We start from the raw sequence: 20,100 nt of genomic DNA on the forward strand, positions 1-20,100 counted from the left end.
CAAGAAGAGGGAAATACCTTGGCTTCATTTTTAATAAATCATTTCTCACTCAATATTTGTTCCTTACATAATGTACATGAGTCATATTTTATTTACATTTATGTAAATTTTGAATAAGTTTAATGGTAGTGCATCAACATATCAGAAAGTGTAGTATTTGTTTGCATATATAAACAAGACAATTATGACCAGACTGGACCAACAGTCTTAAAAAATAAAGGTTCCGGAAAGTTTCAGATGCACAAAACATTCTTTCTATTGAAAAGGGGTTCTTTAGATTATTAGAATGCTCTTCACATAAGAAAAAAAGTTCTATTTTTATAATAAAGATTCTTTCACATTTGTGTTATATATTGGAAAATGCAACAAGTGTATGTATACAGTACAAAGTCAAATTCACACAAGATAAGATGAATGCCAAACCTATGTGACCCTATTTGTTGACCCTGAGTGTGAGACAGACATATGTGGTTGCTACTTAAGTTAATATCCAGTTTCTTTAGACTTCACCTAGACCAGGGAGCCGCCTTACGTAAACATTTTTTTCCATCCTTTCTGTAGGAATCCATAAAGTCCATTGAGGTGAGCAGGTCTCGCTGGGTCTGAACGGCCACATAAATCTCGCAGCTGCAGAGGAGCTGTCACCCGAGGCCCGCGTTTTCAAGTGTCCAACTTGTGAGAAAGAATTCTTTGATTTCACAGGACCTTGTTGCGAAGTTAAACAAGGCGTATGTCTTGCATTTCTGAGAAATTCCTGCAATACACTTTCCGCAAAAAACAACGATTCTCTTCTGCAAACGCACGGACTTTCACCAAGTGTCAGAAAGCCATACGGAGTAGTCATTTTGCTGAGATGAGGCAATGACATTGCCGCTCTAGTGATCGGGTTAGACAAAATATGAGTCTGAAGATCATCCGTGAAGCTGAAGTCGTGCTCCTCTGAGAACGAGCAGTAGCGCGTGATTGCGCGGACTAACGGTGATGTGGACCGGGGAGTAGTGTGTGGACCCGACTCCAGCCTTCTCTCTTCCGTATCCCCCGAGTCTCGCCGGGCACAGTGAGGGGATGGTGAACTCAGGAACAGTGTCAGGTGTCACCACCATGTTCCAAAAAGGCAAGTGTCTCGTTGCTGCCGGTTGAATCTCCCCAACGCTTGATTGGCGAGGTTTTTCTCGCTTAGGCTTAGCAGAGGCAAAATCACGAGCTGGTAGATTTCTGCCCATTGTTTACAGCTGGCATATAACTTTCAAGTTAAATGTTGGTAAAAAAAATAAATTCCATTGAGTCAATTAATGATGGTAGCTGAGGGTATTTCCTTTGCAGTCCATTTATTTTAAGATTTTTCACAGTTTATAAAAGTCTAGAGGAAATCTTGCACATCTCCACTTCTGGACAAGAGCGAGAAACTCGAGTGGCAACTGAAGATAGACTACATATACAGCCCCGACACTCCTCCCTTTATGATAACAAAATTAAAATGAGGCGTTATCTTATCATGTAGGTCTGCTAGTTAAATTTTACATACATATGTAAAATTGAGAAAACTATGTAGGCCTATATGTTAATTTTAGTAGCCTGCAAGAAAGCTAAAGACTATTTAACTTACTGTTCTCTAACTAAAAGAAAAGCATTATAATACACCTAGAGTAGGATCTAAGGTCTATCATCTAGCCTCTCTCTCTCTCTCTCTAAATCTTTTCTTTTCTTTTCTTAGCCCCCTGGCTGTAGAGTAAAAAAAATAGACTCACAGGCTGACAGCAGGGTCGAATAGAGTCGTAATAAAATATAGGCTAATTGTGCCTAAAATAAAATATAAGGAAGCAAATCAGATGATTGTGTGGGTCTTTTCCTTGGGGAAAAAAACGTCAAAGCGCCATATTTCCATCGCTTTTCTCGCAAAACGCTATTTAGATGATTAAAACTACTAATGTATATTACTGAAATATTGTCGTTGAGGGACACAGGCAGTCTACTGAGGTGTGGGAACGGTCTGTCATTGTCTGTGTTTGTGAGGGAAGGAAATGAACGTAACACCCGCCGTTTGTTGTGAAGCGGCGGGCTAATGTGTAACGTTAATAGAAAGCCTCCGATGGCTATAAAAACTTGTTCGTGGGTAAGATATTTTTTTACATCATGAAATGTGAACACAGCAAATATCATCCTTCCGTGTCACAAATGTTAACCGTTTCCAAGTAATATGTATTATATAGGGGCGCAATGCTAACTTCAGTTAGCTAACATCTGAAGATGCAAACATACAGATTCATTGTTTGTGTTCTCCATCTCTCTCTATCGGTTTAAAAGTGAATTATAAATAAAAACACATTTTACTGTGTACATTGTTCTGGTATACCATTTTTTTAACTGAATATAAACACTTCTGTATTTAACGTTACAAGTTATTACTTTTAATAATGGTCTCTGTTCCATACTAGATGGCTGTCTAGGTAAGTGGCTCGCTTTAACGTTACCTGTTTTTTCAGGCTCAGAGACAGATTGAACATGGGGTGGAAACGCAAGTCGTCTTCTCCAGAACCACAGCCAAATCCTGCCAAAGCACCTAAGAGAGAATCTATCAGCAGGTCTTCTTTCTCAGTCAAACTGTCTCCTAGTTCCTGGAGAAGAAAGGTCTCTACCCCCAATAAGAACAAGAGCTGGATCTCAATCCAGACGCTGTCTCGAGACAGAAATTTTCATTCATCCAATTGCCTTGAGCAGAACTTCAATGCAGGTAGTGTAGATACAAGCAAAATTATTTGAGTGAAGTTTAGACCAGAGCTTGATATTTGATTATTTCCTGTGTGGGCCTGTGTAGGCTGTGGTAAGGATGACAGTGACAGGATCCAGTCCTCCTCTCCAGTTTCATCCCCACTGCAGTCAGAGGAGCATGCAGAACTGGGTCTGGTCATCACTGTGGGTGAGTCAGACCATTTAGCTTTGCCATTAACCACACTTCACATAGTTATGTTACTTTCTTACTTCTAAAGATAAACATCACTATTGAATTTAGGGGTTTTCCAACTCTGATTGAAGTCTCATTGCTTGTAAACTTTTAGATGAGGACAGGTGTGAAGGAGAGGAGTGGCTAAAGAAACGGAATGGAGTGAATGTAAAGAAGAGTGGAATGACTCTGGTGGAAGGAGAGATGCCTGAGAAAAATGGAGATATGGAGAAGACTTTAGAAGAGCTTGAGGAAGAAGATGAGAGTGAGGAAGAGCTGAGGAAGCTGGATAGAGATTTAACACTCAAATCAAAAAAGCTTAAGCTCTCCTCTGTCAACATTTGTAACATCATCCACGTGAGTCTAATTTCTATGAGATGGAAGTCCATTTAAATTGTATGCATGTGTTCTTGAGACATCAAACGAATGCTCTTGTAGTAATGAATCGGTGTGCCTTCAAGAAAAATGCTACCATCAAATGCAGTTTGAAAATAAATTACAAACATTTTAACACGTTTTTTTATGTTTGACCTCAGGAGGTGGTAACCAATGAGCATGTTGTGGCCATGATGAAAGCTGCTATAAGAGACACACAAGATATGCCCATGTTTGTATGTTCGTCCTTTATTTAACTCTTATAATGGAAGTCTGTTATTAAATTAGACTTATAATTATTTTCTGTTTAATGTAGGAGCCTAAAATGACCCGTTCTAAGCTCAAAGAAGTTGTCGAGAAAGGGGTGGTGAGTATTTTTTAATTTTTTTCCTCCATATGAGCAGGTTTTGAGTATTTTAAGTTGATTTTTTTTTCCCAGGGGATGGGCAATTGGAACATCTCTCCAATAAAGAAGCCAAGTGAAATTAAGGTGATGGTTGTGATGTATCACCTGTGAGACTTAGTAGTGAACATCAATTAAAAAAAAACAATACAAATTGGTTAGTGGGACTCTCTCTGTAGCCACCCCAGTTTGTGGACATTCCCCTGCAAGAAGAGGAGGACTCCTCTGATGAAGAGTATTGCCCTGATGAAGACGAAGAAGATGAAACAGCTGAGGAGGTGCATATCATATATAATATCATACTTAAAAAAAAAAAAATGTAATTAAAAAAATTGCTGAAAAAAATTCACAACTGTTTTCACAAAAATATGGTTGCTGAAAATCACAGGAATAAATTACATTTTAAAATTTATTTAATTAGAAAAGTCACGAACGTTTGAATTTTCTCTCAGACTTTTTTGGAGAGTGATGTGGAGAGCACGGCTTCCTCACCACGTGGCAGCAGACGTTCATCCTCTCATACACCTCCCCAATGTGATGATGCCAGCAACAGCCCCAGACTGGTACTTTACACATTATTACGATCACATACACACTTATATTTAATTCTTTTTGCATATTGTTCAAGGTTTAAGTCTCTTTTTCTTCCTCTTCCATCCCTGTCACAGAAGCCCAAGCTCTCTAGGCATTTGAGAGTTGAAGCAGTGCCTATGGGTCCCCCAGCCCCTCCTCCTCAATCCAGTGGCCTCTCACGGTCTCTTAGGGCCCCTGACCCCTTCATTGAGAAACTACATGCTGTGGATAAAGAACTTGAACTCAGTCCTCTCTGCATGGAACCTTACCAGGTACAGAATCACATACACACAAAAAAATCTCTCTACCTTGTATATAATATAATATTACAATATATAAATCTATCTGTCTCTAAAATCAATCTGTCTGTCTGCCGTAGACTTTGAGCAGTGGTGGTGGAGGGGAGCCAAATGACAGTCTGGTAGCTTGTCGTACTCGGTCAAAGCGTCCGCTGAGGGACGTCCCTCTGGATCAGCTGGAGGCAGAGCTCTGTGCGCCGGACATCACACCAGATATGTACGATAGCGTCTCCACACCAGAGGACCGTGAATGGACACACTGGCTGCAGGGACTCATGACCTGTAACCTGGACAATGAAGGTCAGCAGGTGTAGTGTCTACTGCACAAGATGTTCACAAAAATTATTGTATTTCCTTTTTAATTGTAATTTATTTATATATATATATATATATATATATATATATATATATATATATTAATAATAATAAATGTAATATAATTAAATTCATTTTAAGGTTCTTACACAAGTTTAGAAGCTGCAAGAAGAAACTCTACTCCTAAAAGTATTTTAAGCATTACGCAAAATAATAAATATTTAGCAAGGATGCATTATAAGTGAAAGTAAAAAAAATTGCATTGTTACTAAAGATTGTTACAAAAATTGAATATTTGCTGTTCCTATGAACATTCTATTCATCAAAGAATCCTGAAAAATTGTATCTCAGTTTTCAACTTGTTCAACTGTTTTCAACATTGATAATAATAGAAATGGTCCTATAGCATCAAATCAGCATATTAAGATGACTTCTGAAGGATCATGTGAAACTAAAGACTGGAGTAATGGCTCCTTGAAAATTCAGCTTTGTGAACACAGGAATAAATAGCTCTTTGAAATGTTGAAATGGAAAACGGTTGTTTTAAATTGTAATAATATTTAAGATATTACCATTTTTACTGTATTTTTTACTGTATTTTTGTATATTTTGACTGTGAGACACAGTAGTTTAATGTGTGTATGTGTATGTATTTGCGTATGTGTGTGTGTCAGTGGTTAAGTACTACCTCTGTTTTTTCCACTCGTTTCTCTTTCACTGACCTTTTCCCCAGTTTCCTCTCAGCATCACTGTTCAGGTAGAGTTCTTCTTACAATTCCCTCTCTGTATTTCAGAAGAGGCTGATGAAGATGATGACCCTGAATATAACTTCCTGGATGATTTAGATGAGCCAGATTTGGAGGATTATCGAAATGATCGTGCTGTTCGTATCACAAGTGAGTTTTTCACCGATTGGATAAAATAATCAGTTTGAAGTATTCGCTTTTAGTAATGATTTCATCTCTCTTTTGCAGAGAAGGAAGTCAATGAGCTCATGGAAGAGCTGTTTGAGACAGTAAGTGGACTTAACAATAACAGGATCAAACTAAATCCAGTCACTCCTCAGTCATTTTCCCTCCTGTTTTATAGTTCCATGATGAGTTGGCTGCCGATGAACAAGATGAGGAGGGTCACGAAGAAGATGAGGGACGTGACGAGGAGGCAAATGACGCGCCACAATTCAATGTTCCTCAAGCCATTAGGTAACAGACGCACACACACACACACACCCCTAGTTTTAGGACTCAATAATAAGGATTTTGGCCATTTCTTATTTACTCTTCCAATTTTTTTATTTATATATTTAAATGTTTTATTTCTAGAATAAATTTTATATTGTTTTTCAATTTCATATAACTTTAAATTACTAATTTGTAAGTGTGTAACATTTTACATTTATTATTTATTGTTTGAAATATAATTGACAATTACATTTTACATTTCTTAGTATTATCGATTATATTTTTAATGATTATATTATACGCTATATGTGTGTGTATTTTTTTCCCTTTATATTTTTATATTATGTTCAGCCTGTATTTCTTTCCTCCTGTATTTGCATTTGCTTTCTGATTTAAAAAAAAAAAAAAAGTATTTTACCATATACAAGATACAAAGCAAGAAAAAATATTCATACAACTCTAGATGAGTCCTCCCTTTGGGACAGAGCAGCAAAGGAGTGCTGTGTCTGTTTGGGTAGGGAGGCAGAGAAACGCTCTAATGTGTCCAGTTGTTTCACTATAGACCCAGGAAATGGAATGGACACTGCAGAGCTACATGTACACACTCACTATAGACTGAACACACACACACACCCTTCCCCCACTGCTTGGTAGTGTGCAGGTTTGTACGTCTCTGTGGACGTGCTGAAAAGATTTCACTATTTGCCTGTGCTACGTGCAGAATTCAGGCACAGAGGCTTTAAATATAGTTAGTTTACTGGAAAACATAATGCCTAAATGCACGTGCAGGTATACACACACACACACAAACAAACCTCTGACACCTACTGAAAGGGCATCCCTTAAACTGTATGCCCCTTTTTCTGATGTTATGATCATCAACAGTACCTGTCTGAGGCCTTATTTAAAATCTGTTGCATCAGGCTTGTCATCTCTGGGTTCTTTGAGTATGTATGTAATTAACATTGTTACAGAAATAGCACAGTGTCAATCAGCACAAAACTGTCATGAGATGGACATGTCACACACTGTTGCAGCTTATTATTTACCCTGAGAAAGGGTCATTACAGCTTGTAGTGTGTGTGTGTGTGAGATCCATGTGCGTCACTGTGTTCTGGATACAGACAGAGGTTTTTAAATGTTAACGAGGTGGTCTTTTCCACACTGAGAGTGAGTGTGTGCACAATGTCCTTGTAATGGTCATTCACTAGGGTACAGAGAGTGTAAGAAACTTGGCCTGTTTAATTTGCTAGTCATATTTGATGATTGACGTAACAACGATTTGATTTTTAACTAATGTCAGCATATATGTAGAGGAAAAAGTGCAAATCATCGAGTCATAATTATATTGTCTGTTGATAATTCTACTATTATGCAATTAGTATATATGCAACTGTCAAATTGCTTGGCTCCATTTTTCTATGGAATGCCCACTTTTCATGATTCTGTAATTCTTACTCTTGATAAAATCAACTCCCAGAAATGCTTCACAATATGGAATTAAAATGGATAGTGATTTATTTGTATTAATACTTTAGTTCTGGTACTACAAAGGTAGGCTGAATGGAAAAATTGAGGAAAGAGCATGTACAATTCAATAGCTAATATCCAAATACAGCTGATAAAGTAAATTAGAAAATCTTATATATTGCCCAGTAAGGGGACAAGTTACTGATATATTATGCATCCCTAGTTAAGAATAATATTTCAAAATAATATGTTTCATCAGAATGCCAGTTCAACAGATTTTCTTTGCAGTATTTACATATGAATGTTTCTTGTGCACATATAAAAACATCCCATTCACTGTGTTTCTATTTGTCATCAGGTTTGAGGAGCCGCTGGCTCACATGTTGACAACATACAGGCGGACAGTCAGAGGGCAGCTGGAGGCTTTGCAGCAGCGACGGGAAAACCAGGTTCGGACCACCCAGCATGCATCTGGGCCTGGCATAGTTCTTGTGCAGCCCAGCTGTCCTATAGTGGTCACGTCTCCTCAGAGAATACAACTGCAGCAGCAAATTCAGCAAGTAAGAGAGTTTTAAACACCACCATGCACAATGAACATGCTTAATTTACTTAATTTACCTTGGTCACAAATATCTAGTCTTTTGCCCAAAGAATGTTGCTTTTTGTCTGATATGTGTGATTCATGCTCTTGATCTTGATGTGATTTAATTTTGTCAGTAACTTTTTCTTTTTTCCTCCTCTGCAGCATGTCCAGTTACTGACACAGGTCAATACGCTGTGCAACCCAGTGGAGGCACTACAGAGTGAAGCGCAAACCACCAAACATTTCCTGGTAAGAAAATTGGCGATTAAACACAAAGTGTTTTGTTTTTAGAAACTTTAAGCAACAATAAAATAATTCTGAACATGGTTTAATAGTGACCAGCGGAAACAAAATTTTGTATTGCTTGACATATTCTTATTTTTTATGATCTTTACTGAAAGTCAAAAAGCAGTACAGTTATAACAAGTACAAATGCATTTTGTTTCTTCTGTGATTATTAAAATGTCCTTTTCCCCTTTAGTACCTTTAAGAGATTGTAATTTCCAAGTGCTCAATGTTCAAAAGGTCACATTTTTTAATTTTATTATAATATTATCAGTGATATTATATACATTTCAATTGTTTTTAAAATTTGTTTTTATATACAAATTTGTATTTTATAGAGAAATGAACATTCAATTCACGGGCAACAGCTCTGGTGGACATTCCTGCAGTCAGCATGCCAATTGCACGCTCCTTCAAAACTTGCGACATCTGTGGCATTGTGCTGTGCGATAAAACTGCACATTTTTAGAGTGGCCTTTTATTGTGGCCAGCCTAAGGCACACCTGTGCAATAATCATGCTGTCAAATCAGCATCTTGATATGCCACACCTGTGAGGTGGATGGATTATCTCGGCAAAGAAGTGCTCACTAACACAGATTTAGACAGATTTGTGAACAATATTTGAGAGAAATAGGCCTTTTGTGTATATAGAAAAAGTCTTAGACCTTTGAGTTCAGCTCATGAAAAATGGGGGCAAAAACAAAAGTGTTGAGTTTATAATTTTGTTCAGTGTATTATATAATTCAATTTTATTTTATCAAAATTAAATTTGACTATTTTCTCTATTCTCTTTTTCTCTAAATTTGACTATAAGTTGATGAGAGTTTGCTTGACAAGTTGTAATTTTACCTTTAATTGTTTCCTGTATCGACAGGGGGAGTTGCTATCTTTTGCAAAGCGGGCAGAGGAGGAGAGGTCAGCGGTTAATCCGGGTTTTAGAAGCATGTTTAGGGTGTGTAACTTGCAGTCCTCCCTCAAATTGTTGGAGGAGTTAAAGCTATGTCCCTCTCCTCTGTATCGTCCTCCCAAACCCATTCACCCAAACTCAGGTTAGGCATCTCCTATCTATTCCATATGATCCAATTAATCAAATCAGTTGCACATGTGTAGATGTGTATATATGATGGCAGTATGCTTTCTTTGTTTCTGTAGCTCGTTCGTACCCATTGCTCCCTGCTGGTCTTGCATGGTTGTTCGCCACACGTTCTGTGTTTCTGTACCCAGAGCTTCTACCACACTGTAGGCTGGATCCAGTCCTGCATCCCCCACGCAGCAAACATTATTACACCAAAGGAGAAGATGGGTACAAATGGCTTTGCCTCAATTACAGGAGTACATTTTTAATGTTTTAATATACTGTATAAATAATTGCATTAAATAGAGAGAATTATTTTTATCTAAGGTGGAAAAAATGTGTAGAGATTTTTCTGGGAATTAGTACTTTGTCTGAGAAGTTAGATTTCACCTTTTGCTTGCAAATGTCACGCCAATAATACTGGAATTGGTCAGTGAAGGAAGAAATGTTAATATGGGCCTTTTGCTGAGTCTTGTTTCAAAACAAGCACTTTGTGGAGTTTGGACAACTGACGCGCCTAGCAAACACTTAACGAAGCAGTGAGCCATACCTTCACCCAGTTTACCCTCTGTCTCTCTCTCGTCCCCTGCTCTTATCTCTCTACAGTCTCTTAGTCTTGGGGTTAAAGCACTTTGCTCAGACAGAGTTCCCATATCACCTGATGAGCCGCTATCTCATCCGGCCCAAGCGTCAGGAGCAGCTGCGTGTGCGTGTGAAGGACATGGTGGCCCTAAGAGCTCCGCACAACATCATCAAGGTGATCTATCTGTTCATCTACCTATCTTCATATACACTAGTATACACCTGATTGGTGGTGGACATTTGCTCCTTGGCTTCCCCAGTTTCTGTAAATTATCTATGATTTCAACACCTTCTGAAAGCTCAAATTAAAATAATAATACTTATTCATGATGAATGGAGGTTAAAAGTTATGACAATGTGATATTGTTGTTTTTCTTAGTTTTACTTCCAGAATCTTGTGGTTCCTCCTTTGCCAGTGATGTGCAGACCTGTGGTGCCTGGAGAGGAGCGCCCTCCTGTGGAAAGAGAGCAAGATGTCATGCCCATCTGGCTAAAGGTATCACAACTTCCTAGACCAGTGATCCTCAACCTACAAGGCCCCCTAGGTGGAGCTTCAAAGAGAATATTTGAAGGCCATCTTATCTAAATGGATATGCACCGCTGGTACTTCTGATGTAATAAAAATAAACTGAACAATTTTACATTTTCCTGATGGTTTCAAATTTCTTTACAGAAAAGCTTGCCATACATCCATAGGACAGTTTGTCAGGGCAGTTTAAAGGTGACCTCCACCACCAAATCTCCTAACCTTGTCTTCCCGAAAGGAACACGCTACCCACAGTTCCTTCCTAAAGGTGTCACTCTGCGTCTGCACCCTTCACAGAGACCAATTTGCCCTTCACAGCCCAAATCTCGGCCTCTACGTGGTTTCGCCCCTCCTACTCTCACACCACTGGCTAAAGCGCCTCCATGTCCTACAAGTTCAGGAAATGTATTGACCAACATCTCCACACCACTCCCAACACATGGTGTAATATTATTAACCCAAGCGCCTAGCAATCCTATAAATGGGGTGTTCCCTTTGGTTCAGCCTCCTTTGACCCCTGCCCATGGGACTGTCCCACTGAGCACCTCTTGTCCTGTTAACTTCCAGTATGTTACTCCAGAATTGGGGGTTGGTAATCCAGCACACCCTCCTGCCAACTTGCCCCCTTCTGCAGTCCAGAGACCCCCAAATGGCATCACTCTACATAGTACTGGGACAGTCAAGATGTGTGGCATGCAGCAGATGTCCAGTAAAAACAATAAACGGGCCATGCCTAGAAAACTTGCTCCTTTGAGACCAGCCCCCAGGCTGCCCCAGCTCTTACCCCTGTCCTCTGGGAATATGGGAAATGTAAGCAACCCTGCTGTCATAATGAATAAGCCAATATCCTTGAATGTCACACAGAATTTTCTATCAGATAACGTCATTATCAAAGCCCATGAAAATGCCGCCTCACACAGACTGGTCACATCACCCTGTCAGGATGTTGTCATACAGTTAGTCCCTGAGACACAGACCTTGGAAAACGCTTCAGATCCCTACATTGGAAAGATGAAACCGATATCCAAATGTGACACTTTGCAAACCATGAAGGACGTCACTCCCGTACAGCATAGTGTGGAAAATGGTCAAAGGAATGCCTTCTCTCCTCTGACAGCAGCACCAGCAGCAGACAGTTCTAAGTTTGTGTTGGTTCAAACCGTTTCCTCTGCAGGTGTTCCTCAGTTTGTTCTTCTGCCCCAAGACTCCATCATTCTGAACCAGCCTGCTCCACTTCCTGCTGAAGGTGCACCCGGAAGTGTATCCCAGCAAACTAACTGTTCTGACATTCCTTCTAGCTCTATAATCCTAAATGACAAAGGTAGGACTGAGGTGCCTTTAAATGCCATAACACCAGCCACATCAGTGCCAATTAGTGGAGAAGATGCTGGGGAAAGAAAGGAAGAGGTTGAGGAAATGGTTGGCGACAGATGGGAAGAGGAAATGGCAGGTGCTTCGTTTGGTAGTCCGCTCCTGGCACTCTCTGAGTCCTCCTGCAGCCCCGACTCCAGTTTGACCAGCACGGACAGTGGTGCTGAAGCTTCTGCAAGGGTGGAGACAGATACTATAGAGTGTCCTCCTGTCCAGTCCACCTCTGGCAGACAGGAAACGCCAGGAGTGCGCAAACACAGCACTGGAGATGGGAAGGAGCAACAGTCGAGCGGGGGAGAGAAACAGAGCAGTGGGAAGGAGGAGGGGCGGGGCGAGGAGAGGAAAAGTGGGGGAAACGGAGAACGTGATGAAAATGAAGGCGAGAAGAACAACGATGGAGAAGGTGGCAGGAAAACAGATGGGGATGGAAGTGGCGACAAAGGAAGGGAAGAGAAGGATGGAGATGGAGAGAAAGATGGAGATGGAGAGAGGGATGAAGAAGAGGAGGATTTTGACGATCTCACACAGGATGAAGATGAAGAGGAAGTGATGTCATCAGCATCAGAGGAATCTGTGTTGTCTGTTCCAGAGCTTCAGGTTTGTCTAAGTAAATTAAAACAAAATTACTAAAATCGGTCATTTTAAATGCTACAAGTGAATTTAGGCATTACAACATTAGAATGTGCAGGATGAAAATACATAGTCATTTTGAGTTTTGCGAGATTGCATTTAAAAATGTTATTACATTTTTAGTGTTTTTAAAGATTAGGTGAGCGTTGGATGACTACAAAGATTACAGATATCTAAATATATATATATATATATATATATATATATATATATATATATATATATATATATATATATATATATATATATATTAAATGAGCATGCACAATTAAATACACAGCATATAACAGATACCAATAAATCGATCTATAACCGATTTGGTACTGATATATCATGCATTCCTAAATAAGTATTATGCTTAAAAGCTTGAGTCATTGAATTCCATTTCTTTCTAGAGTTTTATTAATTTGTTTCCTCTGTGTTCCCTCGGTAGGAGACAATGGAGAAGTTGACCTGGTTGGCATCAGAGAGGAGGTTGTGCAGAGAGGGAGACTCCGAGGAGGACAATTCGCCCACGTCCCCAACATCCCCCACCTCCCAAAACTCCCCTGCGTCCCAGAATTCGCAGGAGGAGAACTCAGAGGATGAGGACGATGGTGCAATGAAGGGTGATGAGATGGAAGCAGGGGAGGGAGAAGGTGGAAAACTTCCTGAGGGAGAAGCACTGCCTGGCGACGACCCTCCACAGATCAGCGGGAGAGGAGGGGGGCGTGGAAGAGGTCAGCCCAACATTTAACACCTGATTGTGTTGTTTTCAGGGATGTCAAGTTGAATTAAACCTTGGTTGGTTCATTTTTCAGTATGAATTGCTCAGTTGATTCAGTTTATATACTCTTACAGGCCGTGGTCGCCCACCCCCACGAAGTCTGAAGCGTGGTCGACGTCAGGAACGAGGAAGTAAAGATGCCTCAAAGCTGCTTCTGTTATATGATGACCACATCTTGGACAACGATCCAATGAGAGAGAGCAAAGATATGGCTTTTGCGCAGGCTTATCTAAACAGGGTCAGACCACTTGGATCTTTGACTCACTAGTATCACCTTTAAATCGATTAGAGAAACACTAATTGTTTCTCTAATTAGTGAAAAGTGTTTCACAATTGTGCCTCTTTCATCTTTCTTCCATTTCTTTTGCTGTTGTAGGTGCGTGAAGCCTTGCAAGACATTCCTGGTAAGGTGGAGGAGTTTTTAGGGCTGCTTTATGAGTTTAACCAGGCAAGGGAGAGTCGCAGTGTTGTAGATTTGTTCTCCCAGCTGAAACTTCTGCTCAAAGACTGGCCTGAGCTCCTCAAGGACTTTGCTGCTTTCCTTTTGCCTGAGCAAGCTCTGGAGTGTGGACTGGTAATTACAATCATTTTATAGACAGAAAAATTAATTATTCAAATAAGTAATTCAAGTAATGTAATCACTAAAAAAGAAAACAAAACTTTATCTATATATTCGCTCTCCCATCACCAGTTTGAGGAGCAGCAAGCCTTTGAGAGGAGTCGTCGGTTCCTGCGTCAGTTAGAGATCAGTTTTGGAGAGAATCCGTCTCATTACCAGAAGATTGTGAGAGCGCTGCAGACTGGAAGTCCTCTCAGTCCTGCTGGGATTGAGGAGGTATGTATAGATGGATTTGTGAATAAAATGAAAGATTTTCTTCATAGAGATATGCTATTGTTCAAAAGTACACTTGTTTATTTAGAAGAAATAATTCATTTAATAAAAAAAAAACACTAAAGATTACAGCTACACTTTTTGAACTTACTATTCATCACAGATTCCAGACAAAAATATCATGGTTATAAGAATAAATTATTAGAAGAAATGTTTTTTGAGCACCAAATCAGCTTATTAGAATTTCTGAAGTATCATGTGACACTGAGGACTAATGTAATTTCTGCTGAAAATTCAGCTTTGCCAACACGGGAATAAATGGCATTTTAAAGTATATTCAAATAGAAAACAGTTATTTTAAATTGTAATAATTTGCAATTTTTCTGTTTTCACTTTTCACTATATTTTTTGACTAGATAAATGCAGCCTGGGTGAGCATAAGAGTAACATTAAAAATCATATCAACCACAAACATTGTCAAAATGTGCATGAAATAGCATTACTTGATACTATTCACTCGTTTGTCCATAGTTTCACTGCAGGTACCTAATAAAACTTTTTTTTTTTTTTTTTTTGACTGTTTATTGTTTTTGCTTTCCCAAATCCCATTATTTCTGCGTTTGTAACTCAGCTCAAAGCACAGATGGCCACCCTTCTTAAGGGCCACACGCACCTACAGGGAGAATTTTGGATGTTTTTTGACGAGATGCGTCCACCCCCAGCACGTCCTGGCCAGTTTGAGGAGGCGGTTTGGCCGGAGGACGTGGGCACTGGGACAGATGGAGAGGCAGGGATGAGTGTGGGCTCCAGAGTTGGTGTATGGGGAGGATTTGAGGAAGTCACTCTGCCTGATCTAGAGGAGGATGAAGAGTCCCACAAGATTCGACAGATCAGGAGCAGGAGGAGGAAAGAAATGCGCACGCATGGCAACTACAAGGTATCTTCATTTTGTTCATCCCAATCACTTTAAACAAGAATGGGGAAAACAACTGTAGTCTCATCTCATGTTTTTCTTCAGGACTGTGATTGGCCTGAGAAAGATTGCTCATGTCCTTGTCATGACTCCAGCAATGATGCCAAACATCGCAGGCATAAGAGAAAGGGTTGCTTGCGTTGTCACAGCAACAAGGTGCTTGCTGTGTTTGTTTTGTGATTTGACATAACTTGTCTTGAAATATGTTTTGATGGAGGCCATGTTTCCTCATAATCGGGAGGGTTTTTTTTCCGTCAGGCCACTAATGGCTCTAAGGTACTGAAGAGTCGCGATTCTGTGTTTCCATCTGCCGATGCACAGTCTGACAGGGGAGGGGAAGAAAAGGAAGAGGAAAGAGGACCAGGGGAGGATGGAGAGGCAGAGAAAGAGGTTAAAGATGAGACTGTCAGTGGGGCAAACAGTCCACATCTTGGTAAAGCCTAATTTCTTTACTTTCTCTAAATATTTGTTACTTTTAGTTAGATTTTTAATGTTTACAATCAGCATCTACAGGCATTCTTACAGAGTCCCCTAAGTTATTTTTGACTGTTTATTTATATATATGTGTGTGTGTGTATGTGTATATATATATATATATATATATATATATATATATATATATATATATATATATATATATATATATATATATACACACACATACATACATACATGGGTACGGAAAGTATTCAGACCCCCTTCAATTTTTCACACTTTGTTATAAGTTTGTTTAAAATCATTTGTTATTTTTTTTTCCTCAATGTACACACAGCACCCCATATTGACAGAAAAACAGAATTGTTGACATTTTTGCAGATTTATTAAAAAAGAAAAACTGAAATATCACATGGTCCTAAGTATTCAGACCCTTTGCTGTGACACTCATATTTTTAACTCAGGTGCTGTCCATTTCTTCTGATCATCCTTGAGATGGTTCTACACCTTCATTTGAGTCCAGCTTTGTTTGATTATACTGACTGGACTTAATTAGGAAAGCCACACACCTGTCTATATAAGACCTTACAGCTCACAGTGCATGTCAGAGCAAATGAGAATCATGAGGTCAAAGGAACTGCCTGAAGAGCTCAGAGACAGAATTGTGGCAAGGCACAGATCTGGCCAAGGTTACAAAAAAATTTCACTTAAGGTTCCTAAGAGCACAGTGGCCTCCATAATCCTTAAATGGATGACGTTTGGGACGACCAGAACCCTTCTTAGAGCTGGCCGTCCGGCCAAACTGAGCTGTCGGGGGAGAAGAGCCTTGGTGAGAGAGGTAAAGAAGAACCCAAAGATCACTGTGGCTGACCTCCAGAGATGCAGTCGGGAGATGGGAGAAAGTTGTAGAAAGTCAACCATCACTGCAGCCCTCCACCAGTCGGGGCTTTATGGCAGAGTGGCCCGACGGAAGCCTCTCCTCAGTGCAAGACACAAAAAAACACCTGAAGGACCACAAGATGGTGAGAAATAAGATTCTCTGGTCTGATGAGACCAAGATAGAACTTTTTGGCCTTAATTCTAATCGGTATGTGTGGAGAAAACCAGGCACTGCTCATCACCTGTCCAATACAGTCCCAACAGTGAAGCATGGTGGTGGCAGCATCATGCTGTGGGGGTGTTTTTCAGCTTCAGGGACAGGACGACTGGTTGCAATCGAAGGAAAGATGAATGCGGCCAAGTACAGGGATATCCTGGATGAAAACCTTCTCCAGAGTGCTCAGGACCTCAGACTGGGCCGAAGGTTTACCTTCCAACAAGACAATGACCCTAAACACACAGCTAAAATAACGAAGGAGTGGCTTCACAACAACTCCCTGACTGTTCTTGAATGGCCCAAACAGAGCCCTGACTTAAACCCAATTGAGCATCTCTGGAGAGACCTAAAAATGGCTGTCCACCAACGTTTACCATCCAACCTAACAGAACAGACAAGAGCTGTAAATGTAAAAACTGTGACTTCAATGCAATGTAAGTCGCTTTGGATAAAAGCGTCTGCTAAATGCATAAATGTAAACTGGAGAGGATCTGCAAGGAGGAATGGCAGAGGATCCCCAAATCCAGGTGTGAAAAACTTGTTGCATCTTTCCCAAAAAGACTCATGGCTGTATTAGATCAAAAGGGTGCTTCTACTAAATACTGAGCAAAGGGTCTGAATACTTAGGACCATGTGATACTTCAGTTTTTCTTTTTTAATAAATCTGCAAAAATGTCAACAATTCTGTGTTTTTCTGTCAATATGGGGTGCTGTGTGTACATTAATGAGGAAAAAAATGAACTTAAATGATTTTAGCAAATGGCTGCAATATAACAAAGAGTGAAAAATTTAAGGGGGTCTGAATACTTTCCGTACCCACTGTATATATACACATACATATATATATAATTTTACTTTTGTTCTTTACAAAAAAATTTGCTTGAATTTAAAATAATTTAGTGTTCAAAAGTTTGGGGCCAGCTATTTTTTGCAAAGAAATTAATGCTTTTTTTCAGCAAAGATGCTTTAAATTGATCAAAAGTGACATTTAAAATCTTAGAAAAGATTACGATTTCAAATAAATGCTGTTCTTTTCAACTTTGTTCATTTAAAGAATCCTGAAAAAAAATGTATCAAGGTTTCCACAAAAATAAGCAGCACTACTGTTTTCATTCAACATTGATAAGAAATGTTTCTAGAGCACCAAATCAGTTATTAGAGTGATTTCTGAAGAATCATGTGAAAATTCAGCATTACTATTCCAGAAATAAAAGTAAAAAACAGTTATTTATAATGGTAATATTTCACAATATTGTTTTTGCTGTAAAAAAAGTTCCTGTCATCCCCAAAACTTTTGAATGGTAGTTTACATTGAGCAAATACTTATTTGCTAATATTTAAATTAAGTAATATATTGTTTTGTGTATTACATGTAGTATAATATACATTTGTTTTAAAATGTAGGACTGTTCAGTATCATATCTACAGTGTACTGACTGTTTACTGCAGGGGTGTCAAACTCAGTTCCTGGAGGGCCGCAGCCCTGCAGAGTTTAGCTCCAACCCTAATTAAACACACCTGATCCAGCTAATCAAGTCATTCAGGCTCAATTGAAAACTACATGGTTTGTGTGTTTGAGCAGGGTTGGAACTAAACTGTGGGGTTGTGGCCCTCCAGGAACTGAGTTTGACACCCCTGGTTTACTGGAAACAACAAAGATTTTAAAAATTCTTTACCTGATCTGCAGATGGTGATGGGCCTGTATGGGAGGGAGGAGAGAGACTCCCTTCCCCCGTCCCAGAAGAGCAGAAAATACAGAACAAAGAGAACGATGACAAGAAAAACGAAGAGGAGAGGCATCATACAACTGCACAGAAGCACAGTAGGGATGAAGATGATTCATCTGAATCAGGAGAGAGAGATGCCACTCAACAGAGCACACTGAGCCCAACCTTAGAGACACCAGTGTGTGCCAAAAACATCTCCCTCACTCCCAGTGGAGAGAGGGTCATTCTCTGGACCAGGTGAGCACAGCCACAGATCTTGATGGGTTTTTGAGCATCATCTGATGGTGCTTGTGTTTTACATGGCCCTCTTTTATCATCTGGCTCATAGGGAGGCCGATCGAGTGATCCTTACTGCCTGTCAACAGCAAGGAGCCAATCAGAGCACCTTTCAGGCTGTGTCAGAGCAGCTCGGCAACAAAACAGCCAGTGAGGTACCACAATGATTAAGTTACAGGTCTTTTTTGCTTTATGGTATTCCTTTCTTTGCCTTTTTTAACATCAGTGTCTCTGCAGGTTTCAAGGAGATTTCGGGACCTGATGCATCTGTTCCATACATCAGCATGTCAGGCCAGCTCAGAGGACGAGGCTACTGAGCAGCAGTCGGCCACTGATGAGGAACAGGACTGAGCCCTGCAGTCATAAAGACTGCATCAGACTTTTCCCCATCCGTATGGACTGTTGACTTTGTGTGTTAAAACACAGATGCAGTTCTTCTAGTTGGAGACTAGTCATGCACAAACACCCCATGTCTTGCACTAACACCTGCCAAAGACACATTTTAAGTACGGTGACAAAGGGTCGGAAGGTCTCGCTGTAACATGAAGTATAAATCCACTAAATATGAAGGTGTTATCAAACAAATGCTAAACACACAAATCCAACACACACACTTATACCTGAAGATTTGTTGCACAAAAATGGCTCAGGTTCTGACAGGGCCTGATTATTGAATTACCATTGGTGGGCAAGTTTTATAGCCCTTTATTGAGAACTAAATTAATTGTTTGATTAGTAAAACGATGCAGGAAAAAAACTTTTTTTCTTTGTAAAGCACTAACCAGCAGATTCACACCAACATCATTTCTAATAGACTGATTGTACATTTTGTGAAAATATGAACATATTGGGGAGCATGTACAGTATTTTTATATTAGAGTGATTTTGTTTTTATTTAGCTTCAGATGTTAGTTTTGTGAATGATGCACAAGTTGTTAATCTGGAGAGACAATTAATAAAATGACTATTTATATTGAGCTTTGTGCAAGACTTAAATGACTAAAATGTGTCTGTGTGTGAGTATATATGTATACACACATTTTACATATACCAGTGGTCTCCAACCCTGCTCCTGGAGCGCTACCATCCTGCAGATTTCATCTCCAACCCCAATCAAACACACCTGAACCAGCTAGTCAAGGTGTTCAGGGCTGCTTGATAATTACAGACAGGTGTGTTGCAGCAGGGTTGGAACTGAAGTCTGCAGGACGGTCGCTCTCCAGGAGCAGGGTTGGAGATCCCTGACATATACAATATACTTGTTCACTCACTGATCATTTTTATTTAAAAAATTGAAATCTATTATGGGCCTTTTTTAATCTATTTCATCCTATTATAAGTATAATTACTTGCTATTTTACATGAATATATACGTAAATGGTGTG

At 39.6% G+C, this 20,100-nt stretch overlaps 1 protein-coding gene across 1 annotated transcript; it reads left to right on the forward strand.

Moving 5' to 3' along the window:
- Window positions 1-2,008: 2,008 nt before the first annotated feature.
- On the forward strand, window positions 2,009-19,708 carry LOC306887776 (GON-4-like protein). The gene is made up of 31 exons (XM_079445792.1): window positions 2,009-2,113; window positions 2,484-2,731; window positions 2,816-2,917; window positions 3,057-3,298; window positions 3,478-3,552; window positions 3,633-3,683; window positions 3,756-3,806; window positions 3,899-3,997; window positions 4,172-4,282; window positions 4,388-4,564; window positions 4,672-4,891; window positions 5,701-5,802; window positions 5,881-5,921; window positions 5,996-6,108; window positions 7,916-8,117; window positions 8,303-8,389; window positions 9,301-9,475; window positions 9,579-9,729; window positions 10,108-10,258; window positions 10,463-10,579; window positions 10,757-12,577; window positions 13,044-13,329; window positions 13,451-13,614; window positions 13,753-13,950; window positions 14,068-14,211; window positions 14,840-15,145; window positions 15,227-15,337; window positions 15,440-15,614; window positions 18,400-18,676; window positions 18,768-18,870; window positions 18,953-19,708. Exons 2-31 carry the CDS (start codon window positions 2,503-2,505, stop codon window positions 19,064-19,066), a joined length of 6,195 nt encoding a protein of 2,064 aa, XP_079301918.1. The 5' UTR covers window positions 2,009-2,113; window positions 2,484-2,502; the 3' UTR covers window positions 19,067-19,708.
- Window positions 19,709-20,100: the final 392 nt, after the last annotated feature.

This window comes from Barbus barbus (assembly GCF_936440315.1).
Source record: "Barbus barbus genome assembly, chromosome: 21".
Classification (NCBI taxonomy): Eukaryota; Metazoa; Chordata; class Actinopteri; order Cypriniformes; family Cyprinidae; genus Barbus; species Barbus barbus.